This window comes from Choloepus didactylus, chromosome X, assembly GCF_015220235.1.
Source record: "Choloepus didactylus isolate mChoDid1 chromosome X, mChoDid1.pri, whole genome shotgun sequence".
Taxonomy (NCBI): Eukaryota; Metazoa; Chordata; class Mammalia; order Pilosa; family Megalonychidae; genus Choloepus; species Choloepus didactylus.
The window spans coordinates 70,208,291-70,228,269 of record NC_051334.1 but is presented as its reverse complement, the minus strand read 5'-3'; the positions used below and the strand labels follow the sequence as shown (position 1 = coordinate 70,228,269).

The 19,979-nt window shown below is 41.4% G+C and overlaps 1 protein-coding gene across 1 annotated transcript in view; it reads right to left on the bottom strand.

Moving 5' to 3' along the window:
* Positions 1–19,979, bottom strand: part of AR (androgen receptor) — a 196,028-nt gene that overhangs the window by 20,409 nt on the left and 155,640 nt on the right. The window contains exon 4 of the mRNA XM_037822338.1: positions 13,983–14,270. Within this exon, the coding sequence (XP_037678266.1) occupies positions 13,983–14,270 (288 nt within the window). The remainder of the gene's footprint in view (positions 1–13,982; positions 14,271–19,979) is intronic.

The following is a 19,979-nucleotide window of genomic DNA, read 5'->3' as shown; positions in this document are numbered from 1 at the left end:
ATCAGTATACAGACGCACCTCTGGCCAGTTCTCCTTCCAAGCAAAGTGAACAACCAGGTGCACTGCTCGAAGTTCTGCCCACTGGGAAGATTTCCCCTCACCACTGTCCTTCAGGGATATCCCAGAAAGGGGCTGCAGTGCTGCAGCTGTCCACTTTCGGGTGGTGCCTGCATATCGTGCAGAACCATCTGTAAACCAGGCCCGAGTCTTCTCTTCCTCAGTCAACTGACTGTAAGGAACTCCCCAAGATGCCATAGCTGTGGGCTGGGAAAGAGAAGGTAAGGTGGAAGGAGTGGGGGCCATGGGCATTTGGGCCACTTCCTCATGTAACTTACTTGTACCTTCAGGACCTGCTCGAGCTCTATCTCGTATATACCATTTCCATTTTATGATGGAGTGCTGCTGTGCACGCCCAACTTTATGGCTTGGTGGGTCAGATAACACCCAGCTCATGATAGGTAACTCAGGTCTCATGGTAACTTGGTGGCCCATGGTTAAGCGTTCTGTCTCTACTAAGGCCCAGTAACAGGCCAACAGTTGTTTCTCAAATGGAGAGTAGTTATCTGCAGAGGATGGTAAAGCTTTACTCCAAAATCCTAAGGGCCTGCGTTGTGATTCTCCTATAGGAGCCTGCCAAAGGCTTCAAACAGCATCTCTATTTGCCACTGACACTTCCAGCACCATTGGATCAGCTGGATCATATGGTCCAAGTGGCAGAGCAGCTTGCACAGCAGCCTGGACCTGTTGCAGAGCCTCATCTTGCTCCGGTCCCCACTCAAAACTAGAAGCTTTTCTAGTCACTCGGTAAATGGGCCGGTGTAGCACACCTAAATGAGGAATATGTTGTCTCCAAAACCCAAAGAGGCCAACTAAGCGTTGTGCCTCTTTTTTGGTTGTAGGAGGGGCCAGATGCAGCAGCTTATCCTTCACCTTAGAAGGAATATCTCGACAGGCCCCACACCACTGGACACTTAGAAATTTTACTGAGGTGGAAGGCCCCTGTATTTTTGTTGGATTTATCTCCCATCCTCTGTCACACAAATACCTTACCAACAAATCTAGAGTAGTTGCTACTTCTTGCTCACTAGGTCCAATCAACATGATATCATCAATATAATGGACCAGTGTGATGTCTTGTGGGAGGGAGAAATGATCAAGATCCCTGCGGACAATATTATGACATAGGGCTGGAGAGTTGATATAACCCTGAGGTAGCACAGTGAATGTAAACTGCTGGCCTTGCCAGCTGAATGCAAACTGTTTCTGGTGGTCCTTGCTGACAGCAATTGAGAAAAAAGCATTTGCCAGATCAATAGCTGCATACCAGGTACCAGGGGATGTGTTGATTTGCTCAAGCAATGATACCACATCTGGGACAGCAGCTGCAATTGGAGTCACCACCTGGTTAAGCTTACGATAATCCACAGTCATCCTCCAAGACCCATCTGTTTTCTGCACAGGCCAAATAGGAGAGTTGAATGGGGATGTGGTGGGAATCACCACCCCTGCATCCTTCAAGTCCTTAAGAGTGGCATTAATCTCTGCAATCCCTCCAGGAATCCGGTATTGCTTCTGGTTCACTACTTTGCTAGGCAGGGGCAGCTCTAGTGGCTTCCACTTGGCCTTTCCCACCATAATAGCCCTCACTCCAGGAGTCAGGGAACCAATGTGAGGATTCTGCCAGTTGCTGAGTATGTCTATTCCAATTATGCATTCTGGCACTGGGGAAATAACCACAGAATGGGTCCGGGGACCCACTGGACCCACTGTGAGACGGACCTGGGCTAAAACTCCATCAATCATCTGACCTCCATAAGCCCCAACTCTGACTGGTGGACCAGAGTGACGTTTTGGATCTCTGGGAATTAATGTCACTTCTGACCCAGTGTCTAATAATCCACGAAATATCTGATCATTTCCTTTTCCCCAATGCACAGTCACCCTGGTAAAAGGCCGTCGGTCCCCCTGGGGAAGGCTGGGAGGAAGATTAACAGTATAAATTTTTGACAGTGTGACAGGGTCCTTCTCCAAGGGTACCCGGCCTTCCCTTCATTCAAGGGGCTCTGGATCTGTAAACTGTCTCAAGTCTGGGAATTGATTAAGGGGCCGTGACTCTGTTTTTGTAATTCAAGGGAGATTTTTGTTCACGTGGCCTAGAATTCTTCTGCTTATATAGTTCAAACAAGAATTTAGTCGATTGCCCATCTATTTTACTACTTGGTACTCCATGATCCACTAGCCAACGCCATAAGTCTCTGCGAGTCATATTATTTTGATTGCTGCTTTGAGCCTGTTTTCCATTATGGTAGCCATGCCCACCTTGTCTGTGGCGATTAACTGCAGCCACTTGGCTTCTGCTGACTCGGGACCCGATTATCCCCATTGTGTTTAAGGATTCCAGTTCAGTGACAGCAGTTCCTACAGTAATATCTGACCTACAGAGAAGGGCGACTACAGAGCTCTTCAGGGATGATGGAGCTAGTTTCACAAATTTATTCCTTACAGTCCCGGTAAAAGGTGTGTCCTCTGGACATTCCAGGGCTGTGTGAGCAGGTCTTCCATGATAAATCCACTCTAACATTCCAATCTCTCTAAGCCTTTGAATCCCCTCCTCCACATTATACCAGGGCAGTTCTGGCATTTCAACCTCTGGTAATGCCGGCCACCTTTTGATCCATGTTTCAGCCAGCCACCCAAACAAACTGTTAACACCCTTTCTAACCCCTCGAGCTACAACATTGAATACAGAATCTCTGCTTAGTGGGCCCATATCAGTAAATTCAGCCTGATCCAACCTTATATTCCTTCCACCATTATCCCACACTCTCAATATCCATTCCCACACATATTCCCCTGGTTTCTGTCTGTATAAATTGGAAAGCTCATACAGTTCTTTTGGAGTATAGCGTACTTCCTCATGGGTCACACTTTGTACCTCACCTTTTGGGGCTTGTTGGGACTTGAGCCTAGTTATAGGTCTTGAAGCAAAAACTGGTGGTGGGGGTGGGTCATGAAAAGAGTTAGAATTATCTCTCAAGCCATTCACCTCAGGACACTCTGTTGCATTTTCATCTCTTAAAACAGGATTAATCTCTCCAGACAAAAGAGTGAGGGCTGCTTCCTCAGGGGAGGTGATTACAAGATTAGCAGGCATTGAAGGGTTAATCTCCTTAGGTGGGGGTTGGGTGGCAGGCTCCTTAGGGCAGACTGGAGGCAGAGAAGCTGTTTCCCCAGGACAGCCCTCTACAGGTAAATCTAACAATGACCCAGCAGAATCCAGGGTTCCAATGTCCTCACTGTCATTATTATCAATCCATATGTCCCCATCCCAAGTTTCTGGATCCCATTCTTTTCCAATCAATGCCTTTACTTTAACAGCAGACACCCTGAGAGGTTGAGATTTTAGTTTACGCTGTAAATGTGCTACTCGCACAATAAGAAACTGCGTCTGATTTTCAGAAACCTCCAGTCTGTGGGCACAGGAAATAAGATTTTCTTTCAGGGCACAGATGGAACCCTTTACATCTGTCATACGGCGTTCAAGTTTTGAATTTGAAGCCTTTAGCTCATCCCTTTCTCTTACAACTGTATCCAAAGTATCTAAGAGCAGCCAGCCAACATCATTATACCTCTTAATACTGCAAAACTCCGTGAAAGTGTCGAAAACACTGTCACCCAGAGCCTCGCTTCGTACTAGAGCACAATTAGGAGAATCAAATGGTGGTATTTTGCGTATTTCCTTTGCCAACTCCTGCCATGGACTGGTAGTACCCTCCTGATTATTGGAAATAGAGTCATTAGTGCCTCTGAATCTAATCAGAGTAGAAAACAAATTGTAAAAGCCCATTTTAAGATTCCGTTTCTCAAGAACCACTCTCGGTACCAAGTTGTATTAGTTAGGGTCCTCCTTGGAAACAGAATCAATGAGAGATGTCTCTGATTATCAAATTGTAAAAGTGACTCACGCAACTGCAGGAGCGCACGAGTCCAAATTCTGCAGAGCCGTCAACAAGCTGTCAACTCCAAGGAAGACGTCCGACGAACTCCTCGGGAAACGAACCGACAACTTTGATGAACTCCTCAGGAAATGAACCAGCAACTTTGACGAACTCCTCAGGAAACGAACCAGCAACTTTGACGAACTCTTCAGGAAACGAACTGGCAACTTCGACAAGCTCCCCAGGAAATGCTTCACTGAGCAGCTGAAGAAAGAAGTGAAGGTTCTCTAACCGTCCGGCTTATAAGCCTCCAACTGATCACCCAGACCAAATCCAGCCAATTGCATTCTCTCACTGTGGAAGCACACCCCTTGATGAGTCATCAGTCAGCTGCAGTCAATTGACTGATGATCCGACAAACCACCCCGTTGGTTTATTAACCAGCCTCAAATATCCTCACAGCAATCGTCAGGCCAATGTCACCTAGCCAAGTTGACACATGAACCCAACCATCACAGTGCTTATGAAGGTAGTAATGGGCTTTCAAAGGGAAGCTATTCTTTCAAATAAGTCACGGTCAGAGATCTTTTCCTCAGGCAAGCTAGACAGTGAACTGGTTTGGGTTAACAAACTTATTAATGTAAGGAGAGAGTTTTACATCCTGGGTGATGGGCCAAGGAGCCTCAGCCATACAGATTCTTCCCTCTATCACTCTCATAGTGATTTACACTAGGTTATTTTCAAGATCACTGAATAAGAACTCAGAGGGCCTGAGTTCAACTTTTGGTTCCAGTTGGCAAGTGACCAAATGGGGGAAGTTAGTCAATGTTTCTGACTTTGGAATGTAAAATGAAAATAACAGTCCCTATGCTTCATAGGATTGTTGTGAGAAATGCATGGTATCATATATATGGAAAGGCTCTATAACCCATAAAATGTGACAAGTTTGGAAAGTGCTAACAAAAATTAAGCTGAATCTCTGATACAAACATGACATCAACACATCCAGCTGAGGGATTCCAGTTGACCAAGATGCTGGCATCAGAAGCTCCAGGGACCATCCCCCCATTAGAATTCTTGAACAGTTAGCAAAAATGGCAGAGTCATCTTCCTCAGAATTCAGGAAAGTAGTTAAAGGGTTGCAACTAAAGGATGAGTGTCAAAACAAGAAAATGCAGCTTTCACAAATCATAAGAGAAGCTTATGACACCCAGGGCCAGCTTGCACTCCTATTATGGTTCCTGGCCCTATTCTGGAGAGAGAAGAGTAATCTCCATGTGCATACTATGGTGCCTGTATGTCAGTGCCAACCTACCAAGTGGCAGCTTGAAAGAATGAAACAGGAAAACCAGTCTCAGCACCCCCACCCCCACCCCCAGAACTTGTCCTGCAGGCAGAAACAGCTTACAGATGGCCAAAGCAGTGTAACACTCAAGGAAGTCAAAGCAATCTGTAGCAAAGGACTGCCAGCTTTAAGCCATACAACAGAGCACATGGGAGGGGAAGAAATTCTATATCATAGGGATTAGAGGTGGCATTTTAATTCCTATATATGGGAGAATCCCTAAAGCCACCAGCAAGAACAAGCCCAGGACAAGATGCAGGCTCAGAAAAGACAGAGAGGACCCTGCAATTCACAGTAGCCTTAGGCTGATCTTCATAGGGGAGCTGAATTCTAAAGGAGAGAAACAGCCAATGCAGAGCCAATTTTCTAGAACCGTGAAAGGTTCTTTTTTCACTTTGGCTTGCTTGCTTTTGTTAACTTCTGGCACTCAGGAAAATCTCTGTCATATCACCAGTTGGAAACAAAATTAAGGAAAGGACAGCTCAGGGACTAAATCACAAGTTATAAGACTAAAATATAAAGTTGTACAGTGTGCAACAAAAAATTACAAGACAAATGAAGAACTAGAAAATGATAGCCCATCCAAAGGAACAAGATAAAACTTAAGAAGCTATCAGTGAAGGACACCAGACTTTGGACATACCAGAAAAAAATCTTTTAAAAATGATCCTCAATATACTTAAGGAGATAAAGGAAAACATAGAGAAAGAACTAACAGATATCAGGAAAATAGTGAATGAACAATATAAGAATCACAATAAAGAGACAGAAATTTAAAAATGGAACCAAACGGAAATACTGGACTTGAAGACAACAATAATTGAAATTAAATAAATCCCTTGAGGGTTTCAATAGCAGATAGGAGTTGGCAGAAGAAAGAATTACTGTACTTGAAGACAAAACAATTGAAATGATTCAGGCTGAGGGTCAGAAGGAAAAAGAGATTTTATGAAGTGAATAGAGCCTAAGAGACCTATGGGACACAATCAGGCATATTGATACATGCATTATGGGAGTTCCAGAAGGTGAAGAAAGAAGAAAAGGGTAGAGAGAACATTCAAAGAAATAATGGCAGAAAACATCCAAAATTTAATGAAAGAAATGCATATGCACAATCAAGAAGCCCAACAAACTCCAAACAGGATAAACTTAAAGAGAACCATGCCTAGACACATAGTAGTCAAACTGTCAAATACCAAGGACAAGGAAAAAGTTCTGATAGCCACAAAAGAAAAGCAATGAGTTATGTATAATGGAATCCCAATACGATTAAGTGCCTATTTCTCATCAGAAAACCTGGAGGCAAGAAGGTAGTGGTACAAAATATTTAAAGTGATGAAAGAAAACAATTGCCAGCCAAGTGCTTTATATTCAGTAAGACTGTCTTTCAAAAATGAGGGAGAGAAGATGGTGGCATAGAGAGGAATGGAAGACTGTTAGTCCCCCCCGGAACAATTCATAAATGACCAAAAAACTAGTAAATAACTTGGAATAACTGCAGGGAGACAAACGTGACTGTCCACCCATCATCCACCAACCTGAATTGGGAGGAATGCCCGAAACTGCAGCATAAAATCTGTAAGTAAAAACTGCAGACCTGTACTGAGAGCCGAGAGCCGAGAGCTCCACTCTCATGGAAGCCTCGTGGTGCTAGAGAGCAGCACTCTCTCAGCCCAGCTGCAACTGGGGTTTTAATGTTAACTGCTCAATATAGACAGCGAATCCCCAACAAGAACACAGAGGCTTTTGGTGACAACTGACCTTGGGAGAGTCGGGGCACATATCTGTCTCAGGATGGAGAGCCCAGAGGATCAGGTGCTATCTCTGGCTGATGGGTGAATCTGAGAGCTTTCTCTCCCTTTCTCTGTAGAGAAAACCTCAGCCATTTTCAGCCCACAGTGCTTTGCAGTAAAGACAGCCTCAGCCATTTTAAAATCAAAACACTTTGATCAGCAGAGTCAGAGAAACAAAGAACTTATTGATATTCAGATGACCCTCTGGATGGGGCATAGCTTCCCAAGAGGAAAGGGAGGGGCCCAGCTCTACTGCCTGCCTTACCAGAACCAGACCCCAAAGCCTGGGGGAGGAGAGCCACGGGCCACACCCCCTTACACCAGCCGGTGACAGGCTGACAGGTGCACCTGCCAGGCAGAAAAGCACAGGTGTGTCAATCCTCTAAGGAAAACCATCAGGGAAACCAGATACTGAATATTTCCTCCTTCTGTGACCTGAGCCTGTTCTCATCTGGGAAAACCCAATTGGGGTGGCCTAGGAGGTCAGATGCCTAGACAACAGAAAACTACAACCTACACTAAGAAAAACAAAGTTATGGGCCAGTCAAAGGAACACATGTACACTTCAATTGAGATACAGGAATTTAAACAACGAATGCTAAACCAATTCAAAAAGTTTACAGAAAATTTCGCAAAGGAGAAGGAGGCTATAAAGAAAACACTGGGAATACATAGGGCAGAAATCAGAAGTTCAAAAAAACAACTAGTAGGATCTATGGAAATGAAAGGCACAACACAGGAGATGGAAGACACAATGGAGACATACAACAGCAGATCTCAAGAGGCAGAGAAAAACACTCAGGAACTGGAGAACAAAACACCTGAAAGCCTACGCACAAAGGAGCAGATGGAGAAAAGAATGAAAAAATATGAGCAATGTCTCTGGGAACTTAAGGATGAAACAAAGTACAAGAATGTACATATCATTGGTGTCCCAGAAGGAGAAGAGAAAGGAAAGGGAGCAGAAGCAATAATAGAGGAAATAATCAATGAAAATTTCCCATCTCTTATGAAAGACATAAAATTACAGATCTAAGAAGCGCAGTGTACTCCAAAACAAAATAGATCTCAATAGGCCCACGCCAAGACACTTAATAATCAGATTATCAAATGTCAAAGACAAAGAGAGAATCCTGAAAGCAGCAAGAGAAAAGTGATCCATCACATACAAAGGAAGCTTCATAAGACTATGTGTGGATCTCTCAGCAGAAACCAAGGAGGCAAGAAGGAAGTGGTGTGATATATTTAAGACACTGAAAGAGAAAAGCCACCAACCAAGAATCCTATATCCAGCAAAGCTGTCCTTCAAATATGAGGGAGAGCTCAAAATATTTTCTGACAAACAGGCAATGAGAGAGTTGGTGAATAAGACACCTGCCCTACAGGAAATACTAAAGGGAGCACTACAGAGTGATAGGAGAAGACAGGAGTGCGTGGTTTGGAACACAATTTTGGGAGATGGTAGCACAGCAATGTAAGTACACTGAACAAAGATAACTATGAATACAGTTGAGAGAGGAAGGTTGGGAGCATGTGAGACACCAGAAGAAAGGAGGAAAGATAAAGACTGGGACTGTGTAACTCGGTGAAATCTAGAGTGTTCAACAATTGTGATAAAATGTACAAATATGTTCTTTTACGAGGGAGAACAAGCAAATGTCAACCTTACAAGGTGTTAAAAATGGGGAGGCATTGGGGGAGGGATGCAACCAACATAAACTACAGACTGTAACTAACAGAATCATTGTATTATGCTTCCTTTAATGTAACAAAGGTGATATACCAAGGTAAATGCAGATAAGAGGGGGGATAGGGGAGACATGTTAGACACTTGACATTGGTGGTGTTGTTTGACTCCTTACTCTACTTTGATTTAAGGTTATTTTTCCTTTTGCTGCTTCCTTGCTGTCATTTTTTTTCCCTCTTTCTTTTGCCTCTCTACCTTCTTTGACTCTACCTCCTGCCTTGTGGAAGAAATGTAGATGCCCTTACATAGATAGTGGTGAAGGTGGTGAACACGTAAATATGTGACCATACAGAGAACCATCGATTGTTTACTTAGGATGGAATGTATGGTGTGTGAACAAAACCATCTTAAAAAAAAAATGGGTTGATGACAAAACCTTGAGGGCAATATACTGAGTGAAATAAGCCAGACACATAAGGACAAATATTGCAGGGTCTCACTAATAGGAACTAATTGTAATATGTAAACTCATAGACATGAAATATAAGGTACCTAGATATAGGACGAGGCTTAAGAATGGGGAGCGGTTGCTTAGTATGAGCAGAATGTTCAACTAGGATGAACTTAAATGTTTGGAAATGAACAGAGGTGTCGGTAGCAAGATGTGAGAATAACTAACAGTGCCAAATGGTGTGTGAATGAGGTGGAAAGGGGAAGCTCAGAGTCATATATGTCACCAGAAGGAAAGTTGGAGGTCAAAAGATGGGAATGTATAAAACTGAATCCTATGGTGGGCAATGTCCATGATTAACTGTACAAATATTAGAAATCTCTTCCATGAACCAGAACAAATGTATGACAATACAATTAGAAGTTAATAATAGAGGGGCATATAGGGAAGAAACATATACCTATTGCAAACTATATACTACAGTTAGTAGTATTTCAACATTCTCTCATAAACAGTAACAAATGTACTATACCAACACTATGAGTCAACAACTGAGGGGGGTTGGTTAGGGATATGGGAGGATTCGAGTTTTCTTTTCTTTTCTTTTCTTTTTCTTTTTTCATCTTTCACTTTATTTCTTGTCTGGAGTAATGAAAAGTTTCTAAAAATTGAACAAAAATTAAGTGTGGTGATGGATGCACAGCTGTGTGAGGGTGCCGGGGGCAACTGATTGTGCACTTTGGATCTTTGGATGACTGTATAGTATCTGAACAATCCCAATAAAAATTAAAAAGGAAAAAAAAATGAGGGAGAGATTAAGACATCCCAAATAAACAAAATCTGAAGCAGTTCATCACCACTAGACCTGCACTATAAGCATTGCTAATGGAGATCTTCAGACTGAAATGAAGGACTCTAGACAGTGGATCAAAGCAACACACAAAAAAATGACCTCCAGTAAAGGCAATCATATAGGAAATTATAAATGTCAGTGGTATTATAGCTTCTTTTTTGGTATGTAACCCCAGTTTTTATTTCTTACAGGTTCTAAAATGCAAAAGCATAAAAAGTAATAGCTCTATGGTTTTGGACACATATAAAGATATAATTTGTAACAAGTACAACAGAAAGGTAGGGAGAAGGAGGGATATAGAAACAGTGCATGTGTGTGCTATTAAACCTAAATTGGTATGAAATCAAATGTGATTGTAATAGATTTCTGGTTTTAAATGTAAGCCCAATGGTAGCCCCAAACCAAATACTTGAAAAATGTTTACAGAAGGAAATGAGAAGGGAGTTAAAATGGTACAATACAAAAATTAAATAAATATGAACTCAGGCATTTATGGAAGAATTGAGGGACAGAAAATGTATTATATTTACAATCACGAAACAGCAAAATAGCAGAAGAAATTCCTCAATTATCTTTAGTTACTTTTAATGTAAATGGTCTAACTCTTCAGTCAAAAGATGGAGATTGGCATTATGCATAAAAAGCTTGACCCAATTATTTGCGTTTAAAAGAAACTCACCTTAAGTTCAAAGATACAAGTAGATTGAAAGCAAAAGGATGAAATCCCACCACACACACAAATAGTAATCAAAAGAGAGCTGGTGTAGCTATATTAATACCAGAGAAAAGAAACTTTAAGTCAAAAACTGTTACAAGGGACAAATAAGGTCACTGTATACTGGTAAAGGGGTCAGCTCAATTCAATAAGAAGACAAAAATTATAAATACATGTATACATTTAATGGCAGTGTCCCAAAACATATAAAGCAAATAGTGACAGACTGGAAGGGAGAAATAGTTGTACATTAATAGTAGACTTCACTATAACACTTCAAATAATGGATAGAACATCTGGACAGATGATCAATAAAGAAACAGAAGACTTCAGTGATACTATAAACCCTCTAGACCTAACAGAAGTTGGAAGACTCACACTTCTTGATTTTAAAAGTTGGAACAGATGTTTGCACACCTATGTTATTCAAAATTGCCAAAAGATGAAAGTATCTTAAATATCCATCAATGGATGAACTGATATGCAAAATATGGTACATATATACAATGAAATAGCATTCAGCCATAAAAAGGAATAAGATTACCTTAAAAAGTTCCTTCATGTCCCCTTCAAGTCAACTCCCTCCCTGAATCCGAACCCCTGAAAATTACTGATTTTTACTTTTCATCACTTTTTAGTTTTGTCTTTTCTCAAATTCCACAAAAATGGAATCATACAGTGCATAATCTTTTGAATCTTCATACCTTCACTTAGCATAATGCTACCAAGATACAAAAATGATGTTATGTGTTGTACTAATTTCTTCCTTTTTATGTCGATTAGTATTAAATTATCTGGATATATCACATTTTATTTGGCTATCACCAGTAGATGATTCACCAGTAGTTATAGTCTATCTTGAATAAAGCTTCTATGAGTTAAAAAAAAAAAAGGAATGAGGATCTGATACATGCAACAACATAACATGGATGAACCTTGAAGATACCATGTTGAATGAAACAAGCCAGACACAAAAGTACACAAAAGGAGAAATATTCTATGATACTCACTGATATGAAATAAATAAAATAAGCGAATTCATAGCATCAGCAGCTAGAATACAGGTCACCAGAGGCCAGGGTGGGGGTAGTGAATGGGGAGTTAATGCTTAATTGGTAGAGAGTTTCTTTTTGGGTAATGGAAAAAATTTGGTAATAGGTGTTGATGATGGTAGCACAATGTGAATGTAATTAACACCACTGAATTATACATTTGGATGTGTTTAAAAGAGGAAATTTTAGATTTTATATAAACTAGTAGAATAAAAATTAAACAAAAAATCAGACTGTACAACAGTGACCCCTAGGTAAACTATGGACTATAGTTAATGATATAATTATGATAATATTGTCTCATCAATTGTAACGAAGGTACTACCCTAATGCAAAGTGTTAATAGGGAAAACAGCATGTGTGTGAGTGGGGTATTGGAACTCTGTATTTTGTGTGTGATTTTTCTGTAAATCTACAACTTATCTAATAAAAATAAAACAAACTACCAAAAAAATCCAGATGAATAAGTGATAACAATTAAATAAACTTTCTCTTTTTTTGCTTTTCCTTATTTATTCCTCTTTCTGTGAGCCCTCTGGCACAGTACATATGCAGCCAGAGTCCTTGGGCTTCTTTCCCGTTGATCTTATTGACCAGTGTACTTCAGTTTTCCGAGCTGTGAAGATATTAGGGATGATCTGATGGCAGTGACTGGCCCTGGTGGGTTGGAAAGACAAAATAGGGCTTCATGGTCGACACACAAAGATGTCAACAGCAGCGAGCCCACCACATGACCCAAGTGGCCTTCTATGACACCTTGGCCCTTCATTTTAAAGCCTAGGGCTACAGAACTTCAGAGACACAAAAGAGTCTATAGCATAGGGTGGAGTGAGAAGGGGACCTGGCTTCAAGTTCTGGCCCTGCTACTGTCTGGATGTGTAACTGTAGGCTAATCACTTCACTTTTTAGAGCTTCAGTGTCTTCATCTATAAAACAGAAAAGAGAACCCCTACTTTACAGGATTCTTATGAGGATCAAATAAGCTAATACAAATGAAATTGCTTTGTCCAGTACTGCCATCTGAATGGCAGTTGTTATTAGAAAGCAGGTTAATCTTCTACCCCATAGTAGGAGGTTTTGTTGTTGGTGTGTTAAAAGAACCTTTGAATCATATAATTTCAAGATTAGGAGAAACCTTAAAGATCATATGCTTCACTTGTTTTAAAACTGTGTTCCTGGGAGTCCTAATATTCTGCAAGTGTGAGCTGAGGCTTCCCTTGGGTAGTGAGGGGGAGGCTTAGGTGGTAAGGCCCAGGTCACACATCCTGATTTTAAAGCAAGCAGTTCCATTTGTATCTCCATATGATTCTTTTGTGGGAAAAAAAAAAATAGTTCTGCTAAAGGAAAGTTTGTGAATCATTGGAAAGTATCTCTAAGGCTTCTTCAAGTACCAAAATTTTAATAATAATATCTGTTCATGGACCAGATAGCCTAAGGAGGAAGTGAGTTCCATTACTAGTGATATCCAAGAAGTTAGACAAACACTTGAGTAATTACTTCACTATCACCTGACCTTTCTTCACACTATGATTCCTAAGATTTGCAAAGAGCACCCTTGTTCCTTGAAGCAAAATTTGAAACTATCAATTTAGTCCAAATCACCCTTCATATATTATACAGATGGAGAAACCGAAACCCAGAAGGGAAGGGATCTGCTCAGGGATTACACAACAAGTTATCAGCAGAGCTCAAGTACCTAAGTATTTTGAGTCCCAATCCCATGTTCTTTCCACCATACCTTTCTATGGTAACACTGAAGAGAGAATGACAGTGAGGATCAAGACTATCTTTGGGGTGAGTCTGTATGTGCACATGTAGAAAAGCATCATAAGCCATATGGGGGTATATCTATGCCACTAATGCTTATGGGGAAATATAAGCATTATCTGACCATGCCTGTAGTGGAACATGAAAATATGATAGCTGTGTACACATGCAAGGCATACTGTACACTCTATAACGCTGTCCTCCTGGATTTCTGACTCTCTTTCCATAGTTCTCAAGTGCAGAATGTTACCAATCTCTGCCTCACAGGGTTGTGGCAAGGACTGCATGAGTATGAAAGCACCAGGCATAGTGCCTAGCCCATAGCAGCATTCACTAACTATGATCTCCCTTACTCCATGACCCCAATCTCCTTTTTCTTACCAGGTAAGGCCTTGGCCCACTTGACCACATGCACAAGGTGCCTCTCTCCCAGTTCATTGAGGCTAGAAAGCAGGGCTGCAAAGGAGTCAGGCTGGTTGTTGTCATGTCCAGCACACACCACACCTGGCTCAATGGCTTCCAGGACATTCAGAAAGATGGGCTGACACTCATAGCCTTCAATGTGTGGCACCGTCAGCTTCTGGGTTGGCTCCTCAGTGGGGCTTGTGGCACTGGAAGCCTCCCCTTCCTCCTGTAGTTTCAGGTTACCAAGTTTCTTCAGCTTCCGGGCTATTGGGAAGGAAGGGAAACCTGGATTCATTTTCAGCAGCCAAAAATACACGGCACAGTACTGCCTGAGCTAAGAAAATAAGAGCATATTCATTCTCCCTCATCACAGACTCGAAACTCTACTGTTTAAGGACAAGTATTTGGTTTAAACACTAGTTGAATGAATGATTCATTGACTCAAATCCTTAAATCCAAACTTTCATATCTTGCCTTTCCCCCAATCCCTGTACCAGTCTGGCCTAATATATCCTTGAATTGGGCTCTACCTGAATTCAGCCTTCAGTATTCACACCTGGACTCCTCAATTAACTAATTTACTAATGCATTCATGATTCATTCATTCATCAGATACCCATTGTTAGGCCATGCTAGGAGCCAGCTATTACAATGGATGATAGAAATAGCATTAGTTAAAACAACAATAATCAGAAATTCAAATCTTAAAAACTATCCTTCTTTCAAACTCACACACAAAATTTAGAGATCCTTGGCTATCTGGAAGTTTGCTTTGTGCTATTTTCCCTAGCATTTATATTGAAAGAAATATAAATAATTGAAAAGGTCAGAACTCTCCTAGCATAGGCAACTGCACAAGGGTGGGCCATAAAGCACTTTATTGCTAATCCCTTTAAAATAATAATAATAAATTAAAAAGTTATAAAACAAAGGGTGAAGCTCATTGCTCAATTTAAATGGATAAATACAACAAAACCTGCTGCTCATCTGTTTCTGGCCCCTGCAGTAAATGACACTTATCTGTAACTGACTTTCAGCTCTAATTAGAAAAGCAAGTTTTGCAATGCAAGCTCTAATAATAGTGTAACTCAGTAAATCAATGCAAGAGTGGATCACATGCTTGGATCAACAACTAGGATAGAGAAGGGGGGAATGGTGCAGAGGAGGATAAAAGAGGAACATGTAGAAAAACTCAAGGGAAAATAACAAGGAAGCCTGGAAAACTAACCCAGAATGCAAGATGACCTTGTCCAACAATCATTTCTGCAGGACTTGGGCATAGCCAGTAGTGAGATATGCACAACCACTGAAAACTCCTACCTCCCACCAAGGGCACAGGCTAGCAGTTTTGGTCTGGGCCAAGTTAGTCTTCTCCCAGAGCTAAAACCATGGTCCCCACAATGCCTTGTCATCTGTTGTACCCACTGCTGATATGGATTCTTGTAGACAGCTCCACAGCCTGGCGGTATCTACTGGAGCTGATCGCCTGGTGTCCTTTCTATAGGCAGAACCCTCCCCCCTCCTTCAACACTGGCACTTTCTGGACCTTGAGCTCAGGAGTTTGAGGACTTGTCAGTCTCTCCTAGGAGAGGATAAAGATGCAATTAGCCCTGTGCCTGAGGTAAACAAAAGAAGTAAGGGTAACAACTATTTGTTCAGGGCATTCTACGTACCTCAGTTCACAATCACGTTACATTGCTTAATTCCACAATGATCTTAGGAAGTTATGGATATTTCTTATCCCTGTTTTGCAAATGAGTAAACCAAGGTAACACAGCTATCAAGAAAGACAACCCAATAATCTAAACCTAGATCATCTGACTACAAAGCCCGTGTTCTTTTTATGACATAATTTTGTCTCCCCAAGGAGACTGAAGCCCTGAACCCAATATCTAGCCTAAAAGCAGAATTAAGGAGTTGGGGCTAGGGTTATATCCTCCTTGCCTCCCATCTTTATTCTTGACCCCAAACTTCAGTAACCATATCCAAAAGGTATGGAGTATGAGAATACTACAGCCATCTGCCCAAACTAGACTCAAAGGATTCATACCATGACAGAACAGAAAAAGTTGTTAGAAACCATCTCATCCAGGGGTCCAAGATTAAAATATCATCAGGATCCATGCAAGTAATACAGGGTGTGTGTGTGTGTGTGTGTGTGTGTATGTGCATGTGTGTGTGTAGGAGAATGTTGGGAACTCTGGTCAACTGTAGTGCATGCCGTCTTGCCACATGTGTGCACACACACTTTGAAGGCATTCATACATTATTTTTTTTAATTTCCTGAAACTCATCTGTATTCCAAAGTTCAACTCAGTCCATAGCCACCATTTTGGGACTTCGGACTTCAGTACAACCCTTTCAAGTCTCAGATGGGGAGGCTGAGGCCCAGAAATGGCGAGGTTACCTAGCAAGTTAATTGTAGAGCTGGGACTAGAACCAGGACTTTTATTCTTAATGTAGAATTCCCTATGCCACACTGGCTCTTTTTCTGACTAACTCAATTCCCCTCTATCTCAGCATCTACCTCTCTGAGCCCCTTTTAGACCTTCACTGTCCAATATATTAGCCACTAGATACATGTGACTACTTAAATTTTAATTAATTAAAATGAAGGAAAATTAAAAATTAAGTTCCTCAGTCTCTCTAGTTACATTTCATGTACTCAAAAGGCACATGTGGCTAGTGGATACTATATTGAAGAGCACAGATAAAAATATTTCCTTCATTGCAGTAAGTTCTCGTAACAGCACTTGAATCTAGACTGTTCTTTGGGGGCAGCTGTCCCATTTGCTGGCACTATTCATGCTTTTGATAAAGAAGAAAGAATCCAAATGAATTCTATACAGATGAATCCACGAATCATTTCAAAAGATGGAGGGATATGCAGAGCAATTGGTGCTGGTGCAATCAGTGAAGTATGCTCCAACACTGGGATTCACCTACCACTGACTCAGTTCTCAGTGGGTGATGACTTGTGGACCTAAGCAAACTCATTTATAAGGAAGATCAATATATGCCAAGACTTTAGGAGAGAATCCATCAAGATGAAATAATTCTCTGTGTAGTGCTGATGAGAATTTAGCTGGTATTTTCACATTCTCCTCCTCTAGACCTATACAGCATTTGCTTGAGGAAGAGAAGCCACATTCCTACATCTCCAGGACCTGGGTAATGTGCTGTCCCTGCAGTCACAGTGGCCCAAGCTGCACCAGGTTTTCTGGCCTCTCTGCCTAAAGAGAGTGACTGTACTGAATGTAATTGAAATCAGATTGCATTCATTCTGCCAAGGGATCCTCTGTTCTCTCTCAGCAGCAGAAGCCAGCATGTTGCTAGATGACTTGGAATGCTGGACAATGAGGCCTGCTAGTCTCAGCTGCTACTCAATGCCCAAGACCTTGTTTTCTTCCATGAAGGCCACCCCACCCCCTCCAACTCCTGCACCTGAGCCACAGAATCAGATGTAACTTTGTCATATGAGGTACAGGCTTGCTATCCACTGTGTTAAAGTATGGACCCACTGGTTTAGTTGAGTGGTGAAACAAGGAGAACGGGGGCGGTAAAGGCAGATAATTCTAATGGTGTGTGAGTTGCTCTGCATCTCTTCACTATCTCTCAGACATAGGTCAGAGCATGACAAGAGAGGGCCATTGTCAAGGCACTTCTCTGTTGCTACCTGCTCTTCAGGGGATTAGCTACTCTTTAGGGATTTAGATTGGAGCACATGGGTTGACATGCTACCTGGATCCTGCTGCCTGAACCCTATGGGAAGCTCACTTTTCAGTCCTGTGGCATCAGACCCCTGTGGTGACTGTAGGTATGGCATCAGAGAAATATTTTTCAAATCAGGTTTCATGGTGCATCCTTAAGGAAGGGCAGATGTGATTAATCTGTAGTTTCTCTAACCTCTATGACCTTTAGGAATTATTCCAGCCTCATTCCTTTGCTCCCCTGCACCCCATCTTAAAATATAGGGCAGGGGAAATACAAAGTGAGGTGAAATTTCCACAGTCTCACAAACTTTTAATTCCTCTACCTAAGGCCAAGAACATTTCTTTTCCCCACTGCTAACCACAGAATTGAGAATATAAAAGAATCACCTTTTGTGGTAGGCAGAATTCTAAGATGGGGCACAAGAGTCCCAGCCTTGCTGTACACACACCTTCTCCCAGTTATTCAGTCAAACATTAATCTAGGGGCTTCTGTGATGCTATTGTATAGATGTAATTAAGGTCCAAATTCAATTGAGTTTAAAGGGAATTTTCTTTGGTTGGCCTGACTTAAACAGGTGGGCTTTTAAAGGGACTGGTCTCTTCCTGGAAAGAGATTTGAAATGTGAAGGGGATTCAGTATGAGAGAGATTTTCTGTTTCTGACTTTGAAGATGGTGGGGGTCACGTGGCAAGGAATGAGGGCAGCTTCTCAGTATTCAGAGTGACCTCTGACTGACAACCAGAAAGGAAATGGAAACTTTAGTCCTGCAACCACAAGGAACAGAATCTTGCAACAATCATGTAATCTTGGAAGAGGACCCCAAGCTCCAGATTAGAACATAATCTGGACAATGTGTTGATTTCAGCCTTGTGATACCCTGAGCTGAGAAACCAGACAAGGTATGCTCAGACTTCTGACCAACAGAACTGTGAGTTAATAAATGGGTATTATTTTAAAGTACTAAGTTTGTAATAATTTGATATGCAGCAATAGAAAACTAATACATCTTCCTTACAGAAGTGTGATATAGGGGAAAAGAATAGGCTTTGAAATCAGAGAGACTTTTGCTTAGTCTCTCTGATATTCAGTTTCCTCATTTGTAAAGTGGGGATGCTACTACCAATCTCTTAAGACACTTAAGAGAACTAAATAAGAGCAAATACTTAGCACATAGTCCTCAAAATGGTTTCTTTACTTCCTATATTTTCTTAAAGAGTAGGGAGTAAATGGTTTGCAGGTGACCTAACTCAGCCATGGGGAAGTGAGGGAAGCAAGACTGGTGGAGAACCAGATATAGCAGGGATGGGAAGGGTAACTTGTATAAAATGGGAAATAACTGAGTTTCTACAGCATACTGAATTCAGATCTTAAGTGTGAGTCTAAATGTTAAGTAAACATAAAGGTATGCTTAGTACAGGGCTTCAAATTTTTTGTGAAACCAGACCAGGCTGTACTTATGTGAATGTATGTGAGTATGTGTGTGTTAAAGTGTAAAAGTGTTTATATATTATTATAATGCTTAAATCAAGGGGTCACAAACTCAAATACCTTCACTGGTCAGGCAGATATGTGAATGAGTCAAACAGCCTAGTCAAACAGCCTAGCAAACATAAGGAGGGATGGGGACAGTGACAGTGACAGTGACTGATGCCCTGCCTAGGGGCATTCTGTGTAAATTTTCTAAACAAACACTATGCTGGACAAACAGAATTCTGCAGGTAAATTTTGGCCTAGGGTAAGCCAGTTCATGGCCTCTGGCTTAAATCGTTCCATCCATCTTTCCATCCTCTAGGATTAGAGTCAGAGGATCTCATTGTTTGACTTTAGGATTAGAAGATTGGAAGAACACTGGATTCGGAGTCAGGAAAGCTCATTGTGTGATATCAGGAAAGCCCCTTTCCCTCTCTCGTTCTTAGTTTCCTTACGTATGCATATAGGATACAGGTTCTGGAGGCAGACGGTCTCAGTTGGAACCCTGGCTCTACTGGTTACTAGATGTGTGACTTTGGGCAAGACCTAGACACTCTGTGCCTAAGTTTCCTCATCTGTAAAATGGGAATACTACAAGTATCTACTATGTAAGATTGTTACAAAGAATATAGACACCGTGGTGGTATCTGAGAGACAAGGGCAGATTCTATGCTACCAGAAGGACTCTCCAAGACTGAGGCACAGTGAAAGACTGCACTGGATTCAAGGAGGCAGAATGCAACATCAAAATTTTAAAATGCTATGAAAAATAAAGGGCTTGTTATTATTG